We start from the raw sequence: 10,810 nt of genomic DNA on the forward strand, positions 1-10,810 counted from the left end.
GGCAGCTGTAGACCATGCCAAAATGAACGAGCATGGTTGTCTTCAAATAGACCTTAATTTGTAAAAATGAGTGGCAGCCAGAATCATACATGGGATGTCCTTCCTTATCCCGGAAGTATTAGCAGAGTCTTCAGGGAAGAGGCTGGCCTATGGCACGCTTCTCAGTGGTTGGAACCAAGTTAGCAGTTGTGATCTTAGTAGTAGTGTATATATTTGCAGTGTTGCATATTGCTTGAGAGATCTATGAACTTTTCCAGACTCAAGGATGTCTAGTCTCAAACAGATGTCTAGTCTCCCTCCGTGGGTTATGTATAACCTGGGGGCAGGGAGAAGTTGTCAGCATGGTAATGGATTTATGGTCGGTCCTTCCCTGTGGGCCTCTCATAGTGTACCCATGCCAGAGCAAAGTGCAGCTTGGAACCATGGCCCAGCCTCCTTGCCTGTGGGCTGTGAGCACTGAAGACGGTTGCACAGTTTGAAACAAACAGGGCATGTGAAATAAAGACTGTTAGTAATTTCTAGTCAAATTCATCACCACCACCACAGATGGAACCCGGATACACTACTACTGCGCTCCACTCTCAGCCCTAGTGATGTTTTAATTTTGAGGCGGGGTCTCCCAAAGTTGCCACCCCTGGCCTCTAATTTGTTATCCTCTTGCCTTTGCCGCCTAAACAGTAGAGCTTACAGGCATGGCCTACCATCATGGGCTAGTTTTTGTACTTATTTATTTGGTGTGGTATGGGGAACTGAACTGGGTGTACTGTATGTCTGAGCTATACTTCCTGCCCTATCCTGTTATCTATTTCCAGTACTGGGGATGGAGCCCAGGGGAATTCTATTTCTGAGCTCAAAGGTAGAACTCCTTTGAGATCAATCACAGTACAAAAAAAAAAAAACAGAGCTGGGGTGAGAGAGCGCCAGGGCTCATCTTGCTCTCTGTCCTCTTTGATCTTTGATCGTGGACTTACGACTTGACCTATCCAGAATGTGGACATAATGGTCAGTTCCATGGTGTGCAGTAAGTGTGATCAGCCCTTGTTTCTACCGCTATCACTAATAATAAACAACACCTGTCATTTGTTGACTGCTGAGATCACCATTAAAAAACCTCCTTCTGAAGCCACATGGTAGCGCATGCCTTGTAAACCCAGCATTTGGAGGCTAAGACAAGATTGCAGTTTTGAAACGAGCCTCAGCAATTTATTTTTGTGGTACTGGGGGTGGAACCCAGGGGCTTTCTACCTCAGGACTATACTCCCAGACCTATTTTATATTTTATTTGGAAACAGGGTCTCACTAAGTTGCTGAGAGCCTAAGTGGCTGAGGCTGGCTTTGAACCTGTGCGACCCTCCTGTGCGCCACCAGCCCTGCTCAAGCCTTAGCAATTTAGCAAGACTCAGCAACCTAGTGAGACTTTGTTTCAAAATGAAAAAAATACAGTCCGGGCGTGCACACTTCTAATCCCAGTATTTGAGAGGCTGAAATAGGAGGGTTGCAGGTTGGAGGACAGTAATGAAGCAAATAATGAAACTTTTATTAACCTAGCAAGACTGTTTTAAAAATAAAATAAAAATAGAGCTGGGGGTATAGTTGGCAGGTATAGTGCCCCTGCATTCAATCCTCAGTACCCCCCCCCCACTTAAAGAATAAAAAGAAGTGGGTGTGGTGGTGCACAGTTATAATTCCAGTATTCGGGAGGCTAAGACAGGAGGATCACAGTTTGCGGACAGTCTCAGATACTACTTAGGCCCTCTGCAACTCAGTGAGACCCTGTTTCAAAATAAAGAATAAAAAATAGAGCTGGGGTGAAGCTCGGAGGTCGAAGGCCCCTGGGCTCCATCTCAGTGCTGCAAAAAAAAGGGGGGGGGGAAGCAAGGAATAAAAAGGAGCCGGGCGCGGGGGTGCAGCTTGTAATTCTAGCACCTGGGAGGCTGAGACAGGACGACTGCGGTTCACAGCCAGCCTCAGCTACTTAGTGATGCCCTATTCCAAAATAAAGAATAAAAAACCTGGCTGGGGGTATACCCGGGAGGTAGAATGCTCCTGGGTATTATCCCTAGTACCGTCTCACACACACACACACACACACACACACACAAAAGAATCAACAGGGCTGGGGGAACTGGGCATGCTGACACATGCTTGGAATCCCAGCATTTGGGAGGCTGAGACTGGAGAATTTCAGTTTGCGGACAGCCTTAACTACTTAGGCCCACTGCAACTTAGTGAGACCCTGTTTCTTTTTTTTTTTTTTTTTTTTTTTTTGGTGGTACTGGGGGTGGAACCCAGAGGCCTTCTACCTCTGGGCTATACTCCCAGATCTATTTTACATTTTTACTTGTAAACTGGGTCTCACTAAGTTGCTGAGAGCCTCACTAAGTAGCTGAGGCTGGCTTCGAACTTGTGCAATCCTCCTGTCTTAGTCTCCCAAGCGCGGGGATTACAAGCGTGTACCACCACGTCCAGCTGAGACCCTGTTTCAAAATAGAAAATAAAAAAATAGGAGATGTAGCTTGGAGGTCGAATGACCCTGGGTTCCATAACTAGATCCGCCAAAAGAAAGAGAGAAAAAGAAAGAAAGAAAGGAAGAAAGAAAGAAAGAAAGAATAAAAAAATAGGGCAGGGGGTGTAGCTCGGAGGTCAAATGCCCCTGGGTTTCATACTCAAACCTGCAAAACAAAAGAATATAATTTAAAGGGCTGGGGATATAGGTTGGAGGTAGAATACCTGAGTTTAATACACAGAATCCTAAAACATGCGCTTGATATGGTAACTTATGACCATGCAGTGGTAAATGAAGTTTCTGCCACTAGGCCTAACCATTTATGATCTAGAAAGCACTAAGAGAAAGATCTTGCTTGATGAGCTGAGCCCAGCTAAGGGGCTGGAGTGGGTGTTTCTCAGGGGCCATGACTCAGCTCCTCGGTGCATAGTGGGTTTTTCTGAGAACTCAGAGCGCTGTATAGTTCGTCCGCCTGTCTGTCGCTGGGGTGTACTGTGCACAGCCACTGATACGACCCCGTGTTATGCAGGGGCGTGATGGAGGAGCTGCGTGGGAAGGCTCCTGTGTTGACATGGGTGACTCAGGTAGACTCGGTGCTGTTCCTCACTCGCCCATTGGGCTAGCTCACTTTTTCCCACCTTGGTTTGTTTTGGTCCCAGAGTCCGATGAGTGGTCCTTTTATTCCTGCTGCTCCTGTCAAAACTGCCTTGCCTGCTGGCCCCCAGCCCCAGCCCCCACTCCCAACTCAGCCCCAGGCGCAGAAGAGGCGATTCACGGAGGAGCTGCCGGATGAACGGGAATCTGGACTTCTTGGATACCAGGTTAAATAAAATACCTTGTTTTCTTTTCCTCGTCCTAATCTCCTCCTTTATTCTCCCTTTTAAGAAAGATAAATGTACACCTGTACCAGCTGTCATCCTAAGTACGAGGACTTATGCTTTCTGGAATCTAGTTGGTCTAGTTTTTTAGTCTTGGTTTAATGGACGAGCGTTCTTTGGGGTGGGTTTTGTCTGTGGGGGTCAGTGTTATAAGAAAATACAGCTGGGCATTGTGGCACATGCCCATAATCCTGAGACAGGAGGAACAGGGTTCAAGGCCAGTCTCAGCAACCTTAGTTGAGGCTGTCAGCAACTTAGGAAAACCCTGTTTCAAGATAATAAAATGGAGTCTAAAATGGTGGCATATACCTATAATTTCAGTACTTGGAAGCCTGAGACAGGAGGATTGCAGGTTCTCAGCCAGCCTCAGCTACTTAGTGAGACCTTCTCTCAAAATATAAAGAATAAAAAATAAGGCTGGGGGTGTAGTTCGGAGGAAGAATGCCCCTAGGTTCAATCCTCAGCACCACCAAAAGAAAAAAAGTAAAATAGGGCTGGTGGTGTAACTCAGAGCTACAATGCCTCTCTGTTTAAATTCCAGTACCACACAAAGAGTAAATAAAATAGGGCTGGGAACTAACCCAAAGACAGATGCTTTTGGGTTCAATTGCTAGTATTAGAAAGAAAAAGCCAGGAGTGCTGGCGCACACTTGTAATCCCTGCAATTGGGAGGCTGAGTCAGGAGGATTGCACAGATTCGAAGCCAGCCTCAGCTACTTAGGCTCTCAGCAACTTAGTGAGACCCTATTCCAAATAAAATATAAAAATAGGTCTGGGAGTAGTCCGGAGGCAGAAAGCCTCTGGGTTCTACCCCTGTTACCACACACAAAAAAAATACAGTTTTTCATGTGTCCCATGATATGTCTAGAAGTTGTATAGAATTCTTTGCTTTTTCTTATTCATACAATAGACTCTTGAAAGCCTCTGATAGTTCTTCCTTACATATCAGCAAAAACTGTCAGTCTACCCATATGTGGATTGTATTTTACCTTTGGCTTTCAATTTACCATTCTCTCTTCTTAAGAAATATACATAGAGCCGGGTGTGGTGGCGCACGCTTGTAATCCCAGCATTTGGGAGGCTGAGACAGGAGGATCGCGGTTCGCAGACAGCCTCAGCTACTTAGCGAGGCCCTTCGCAACTCAGTGAAACCCTGTTTCAAAACTAAAAAAGACTAGAGCCGGGCGTGGTGGCGCATGCTTGTAATCCCCGTGCTTGGTAGGCTGAAGACAGGAGGATCATCCGGGTTCTAAGCCATCTCAGCTGGCTTAAGAGACCCTGTTTCCAAATAAAATACAAAATAGGTCTGGGAGTGTATCCTATAGGTAGAAGGCCCCTGGGTTCCATCCCCAGCACCACCTAAATAAATAAATAAATAAATAGGAATAGGAGTGTAGCTCAGAGGTAGAATGCCCCTGAGTTCCATCCCCAGTGCCACAAAAAATACACACACACACTCCTAAAGAGCTGGGTGTGGTGGTGCACACTTGTAATGTCAGTGCTTGGGAGGCTGAGACAGGAGGATCCGTGTTCGGGGTCAGCCTCAGCTACTTAGGCCCTCTGCAACTCAGTGAGACCCTGTTTCAAAATAAATAATAAAAAATAGGGCTTGGGGTGTAGCTCAGAGGTAGAATGCCCTTGGATTCAATCCCCAGCACCACTAAAAGAAAAAAAAATACTTAGAATGATTCTTTACATACCCATACTTGTAAACATAGTCATTCCCTAGTTAAAGGCTATACACTGAGATGTAGCCTAGAGTGGTAGCATAGAGATGGGTTTGATCTCCAGTGCCACAGAAAAAGAAAATGTAGTTGAGGTTCAGTTTATCAGAAAGTGAAATCACTGTAATAACACTGCCAAAATGCTTGAGGCATATTTTTAAGCCACAGCATTTTACAGTTTATGACTAGGTTTGTAGGTACCAGTTAGGCAGTCATTTCAAAACATAACGTAATGGCTGGGTGTAGTGGCCCACGCTTGTCATCACCGCGCTTGGGAGGCTGAGACAGGAGGATCGCACATGTTCGAAGCCAGCCTCAGCTGTTAGGCTCTCAAGAACTTAGTGAGACCCTGTTTCCAAATAAAGTATAAAATAGGCCTGGGGGTCTAGCCTGGAGGTAGAAAAGACCCCGGTACCACAAAAAAATAATAATTTAATGAAGATACCATCCTTTACTAGGACCTACAGAGAAAAATAAATCCCTGCTTTTGACAATAGTTCTACTCGAAATCCAAAAGTATATAGTACATTTTATTTTATTGCAATTTATCAGAAAGATGAGGCACTTGACAGTTACATTAAGGAGCTAAAGTCAATACAGCAGTTGTAGATTTGCTAATGCTACTGTATTTTTCTGCTCATAGCATGGACCCATTCATATGACTAATTTAGGTACAGGCTTCTCCAGTCAGAATGAAATTGAAGGCGCAGGATCGAAGCCAGCAAGTTCCTCAGGCAAAGAGCGAGAGAGGGACAGGTGAGTGAGTGGGACACTTCTCTGGCCTTTGTGTGTACCATTGCCGTAGTGATGGCAGTTGCTCTGAGCTCAGTGTCTGAAACTGAACAGACCTCATCTACATCATATAACCTCCTGTTGGGATTGACGCAGTAACAGTATCCTGTTATGCCTTTCACAGTGGTTACTGTCAGCTGTGAATAATTCAGTGTACTTGTTCAGATATTTCCCTCAACTTTGTACCTTAGCCATTTTTCTGAATGATCATGGATGAATGTACCAGAAATGGAGTCCAGTGTACCATCCAGTGCTTGCATTCTCCTTTCTCATCTTGTGGTTTTAGTGTTCATGAGAAGAGCTGAGTTCTGCAACAGTTCATTCTGATTTTGGTGTGGCCTGGCTATGTTAGACAGGCATTATTATGTTATGAAGGACTTCGAGTAGGAGGGAAGGTGGAAAGGCTTGAAATTAATGGTTCATTTGCGGGGGCTGGACTCAAACCTGCAGCCCCCCTTGCCTCAGCCTCCCGAGGACTGGGATTATAGGCATGTACCACCAGGACAGGAAAAACTAATGGTTAAAGTGAGTTTACACTAATACCGGTACTTGATAGGGTGGGACAAGAGGACCTCGTGTTCTAGACCAGCTCATGGACCTTAACAAAACCCCGTTTCAGAATAAGTAAAATGGGAGGGATATAGCTCAAGGGTAGAACCACTCTGGGTTCTGTCCCTAGTACAGCAACACAACAACAAAATATGAATTTATAGGATTATTTGGAGACTTCACTATTATTTCACTTGTAATCTAGTGGAGATGTGAAAAATTGAATTTGAGCTGTCCATGGTGGTACATGCCTGTAATCTCTGTACTTGGGAGACAGAGACAGTCAGGAGGATCGTAGGTTCTAGGTTAGCCTTAGCAAGTAATGAAACTTGTATTAACCCAGCGAGAACCTGTTTCCAAAAAAGAAATAAAATCAGGCTGTGGATGTAGCTCAAAAGTAGAATGCCTCTGGGTTTAATCTCCAGTACCATACACACAAAAAATTTGAGCTAGGCATGGTGGTACACACCTGCAATTCTAGTTCTTGGGATTCTTGTTTTAAAATACAATAAAATAGCTGGGCCACACTTGGGAGCAGAGACAGGATCGCACAGGTTCGAAGCCAGCTGCGCGCGCTGGCTTAGAAGACCCTGTTTCCAAATAAAAATGTAAAAATAGGTCTGGGAGTGTAGCTCGGAGGTAGAAGGGCTTCCAGGAACCCCAGTACCACCACAAAAAAAAAAAAAAAAAAAACAAACAAACAATAAAATAAACCAGGCGTGGTGGCACACGCTTGTAATCCCAGTACTTGGGAGGCTGAGACAGGACCACCACAGGTTCGTGGACAGCCTCAGCTACTTAGTAAAGCACTCCACAACTTAGTGAGACTCCTTTTCAAAATAAAGAATAAAATTGGGCTGGGGTGTAGCTCCGAGGTACAATGCCCCTGGGTTCCTCCCCCAGTATGTTAAAAAAAAAAAGTCTTTTGGTATATAGGTCAAAGGTAGAGCCCCCTCCCCCAAGTTTAATCTCCAGTACCAGACAAATTTGTTTGAAAATGATTTTCATTGTTTTTCCCTTTTAAACAGGCAGTTGATGCCTCCACCAGCCTTTCCAGTGACTGGAATAAAAACAGAGTCTGATGAAAGGAATGGGTCTGGGGCCTTAACAGGGGGCCATGGTGAGTAGGTGTGGCTGGGGGCACGGGCTAAATCGGATTGCTCTTAGGCTGCTAGTTTCCTAACCTGATTGTTGATTCAGGTGCTTAGTGTAGTCTATAATGTACTGGCTAATGAGAATGCTTTTTTTATTTATAAAGAGAGCATATAGTTACGCAGCCTTTTATTTTCACGTGATGTGTGTCTAGCAAAGTGTCAGTTGACTTATATTTATACATAGCAACAATGACATTAAAATCCTAGGAAATACTAATGATTGGTAGTTCATTTCCAAATTCTGTTGCCAACACCTTAACACCTGGAAGTGAGCTGATACAGACTTAATAGTGATTTTCCTTTATGTGGGAGTTGAGTCTTGGCTCCTGTCGCAGCCTGTGCTGTCAAAGCATCCAGAACCCTCGGTCCTGTAGAGATGCCTGGGGCCATGTTCTTTGTATATGGTCATGATGAAAATGAACAAAAGAAAAACCATTATTTTTCCTTTCTTCTTTTAACTCTTTAAAAGGTGAAATATCAACCCCAGAGACTCATTTGCTAACTTTCCTTTTTTCTTTTTTCTTTTTCTTTTTTTTTTTTGTGTGTGTTTCTTTTTTCTTTCTGTTTTCTTACATGGTTCTGATGGATTCACATTTGCTGATGCTGGTGCTGTTTTTCGTGTGATCTTCGACGGTTTTTGGTGACCATTGACCTTGTGGCCTCAAAATGGTGTCCAACTAACCACTTAAAATTAACATCTTTTTTTTATTAACCAATTTATGGTATTATCTTTTTTTTTCTTGGTGGGGAATGGGGTTGGGGTGTTTTTCTCTCTTCTAGATTATCCAGCCAAAAAGATGAAAGCTACAGAGAAGGGCTTTGGCTTGGTGGCTTACGCTGCAGACTCATCTGACGAGGAGGAGGAGCACGGAGGTCATAAAAGTGCAAGTAGCTTCCCCCAGGGCTGGAGTCTGGGGTACCAGTACCCTTCGCCACAGCCTCGCGCCAAACAGCAGATGCCATTCTGGATGGCCCCATAGGGAGCAGTGGAGCAGACTGACCGCCGTGACCTCTTAGCAATAATGCATGCATTTGATTTTACAAGCCCCGGGGGCCTGTACTGGGAGCCATCTTGGACCTTGGCAGAAGGTAGAGACGCAGTGTCCCCTTTCTTAAAGGGGCTCCATTCTTAAAACATTCGTATTTCTGCAGTGGCATTAAGATCTGTTAAAATTTACTTAGAACCACAAATTTGTCTCAGAAGCTTTTTAACAGTTGGTAAAATGTGCTTGTCCAGTGAAGCATCCCAACAGGGTCGTCCCTTTATACACTTGACCTGGTCCAGTTTCAACATAAAGACAGCTGACATATGTCATTTTCTGACATAAAGACAGTTTTATTTGTATTTTACTACTGTTGGGTCAATTTTGATAATAACTGGTTACAAACAAAGCCTTACTATTTAGTGGGGAAATGATTTTAAGACCATCCTTTCCTTTTTAATACCTGATTCGAAGATCCTCATCCCTGTTTCAGTTTGGATTCATTGTGTCTTGGAGAATGCTGTTTTACTAATTTAACATTGTCAGATAGAGCTGGATCCTGAACGGGAAAATGAAATTATTTTTTCATTGTGTCTTTATGGGGATGGTCCAGAGCTGACACCTTTGGGCACATTTGTGTCAGATAGCCATTGCTGTTTTTACTGCTCCTTGTCTTCAGCCGGGCCAGAGAAATCTACCTGACTAAAAGCTGGTCAGAACTCACCACAGAAATGCGACGGTGTCTGTCGCTCAGAACTGCTGCAGCTCATTAGAGGACCGGCCACACCCACCAGGACGCTGGACTTGGCGACTTGTCCTTTTTTCTTGGCATCACAGATTTTGCCAAAAGAACTTTTTTGTATCAAATATTGACGTGTGAAAAGTGAAGGAGCTAGTCTGCTGAACCAGGAGTAGTTTGAGATACTGAACTGTCATTTTGCACATTTGAATACTTTGCAGGCTGGCTTTGTATAAACTTATCCTCTGGTTTCTTATATGTTGTAAATAATTAGATCATAATTTCATTATAAATAAATATATAAATATTCTGCTTGTGAGCTCTGATTTTTATCTTCTACAACCCACTCATACACTAAAATTAATGTTTTCTATTCAGCATGTTGTAATTATAACTTCCCCCAAACCATATATAGACTCCAAAGTTTGTGTGTAGTTCCAAGAGTTTATAACTGCAAAACATTCCTTAAAGGCTAGAAGAATATTTTTAGGTTTTTATTAAAGCTAGATATATTGTATTTTCATAATTTAGCTGTACGTTATAGGGAGAAACTTTTTTTTTTGTACTGGGGATTGAACTCAGAGGCTTTCTACCTCCAAGCCGCACCCCCAGCCCAATTTTATTTCTTTGAAATGGGATCTCACCAGGTTACTGAGAGCCTCGCTACCTTGCTGAGGCTGACTGAACCTGCAATACTCTTGTTTCAGCCTCTCAATTACTGAAATTACAAACCCAGCTCTTGGGTGAAGCTTTTTAAAATTTTTTTGGTACTTGGGATGAAATCCAGGGGCACTGTACCTCTGAGCTATACCCCAGCCTTATTTTTTAGTCTTTCTTTTTTTATTTTAAAATGGTCTCACTGGGTTGCGATGGGCCTCACCTAAGTAGCTGAGGCTGTCCACAAACCTCCATCCTTTGGTCTCCACCTCCCAAATGCTGGGATTACAAGGGTGTGCCACCATGACTAGCTTGGGTGAAACATTTTAAGAGATGGAAGTTATTAGATAGACTTTGTTTAAAAGGAAGAAAGAAAGCCTGGCGTGGCACAGCTTGTAACCCCAGCGTTCGGGAGGATCTTGGTTTGCGGACAGCCTCAGTTCCTTAGGCCCTCTGCAGTTTAGACCCTGTTTCAAAATAAAGAATAAAAAATAGGGCAGGGGTGTAGCTCGGGGGTAGAATGCCCCTGAGTTCAATCCCTAGACCCACAGCGATACAGACACGTAGGGCTGGGACTGAGCTTGGGAAGGAGAGAAAAGCATTGGGGCCGAAGTTGGCATCAAGCCGTCAGACTAAAGCTCCTTCTGCTTCCGTGTGCGGCTAGGGGTGTGCGTGCCTGGTTTGTGCCATCTTCAAGGCCACTTGAAGCTTTTCCTGCCAGAACAGTAAGGAGCCCTTTGGGCCTGCTAGGCATTCACTCTCACTGAGCAGCACCCCGACCCCGTAACTAAATTTTATCTCTTCGTGTTTAAATACATAGCTCTGGCG

General features: G+C 44.1%; 1 protein-coding gene across 1 annotated transcript in view; it reads left to right on the forward strand.

Moving 5' to 3' along the window:
* KHDC4 (KH domain containing 4, pre-mRNA splicing factor) overlaps positions 1–8,583 on the forward strand; it is a gene marked incomplete at both ends in the record, with an annotated part of 28,885 nt that extends 20,302 nt beyond the window's left edge. Inside the window, 4 exons of the mRNA XM_080692099.1 lie at positions 3,166–3,327; positions 5,752–5,864; positions 7,478–7,569; positions 8,384–8,583. Of these exons, the coding sequence (XP_080548225.1) occupies positions 3,166–3,327; positions 5,752–5,864; positions 7,478–7,569; positions 8,384–8,583 (567 nt within the window). The remainder of the gene's footprint in view (positions 1–3,165; positions 3,328–5,751; positions 5,865–7,477; positions 7,570–8,383) is intronic.
* Positions 8,584–10,810: the final 2,227 nt, after the last annotated feature.

The sequence above is a fragment of the Muscardinus avellanarius genome (assembly GCF_963383645.1).
Source record: "Muscardinus avellanarius genome assembly, chromosome: 3".
NCBI lineage: Eukaryota > Metazoa > Chordata > Mammalia > Rodentia > Gliridae > Muscardinus > Muscardinus avellanarius.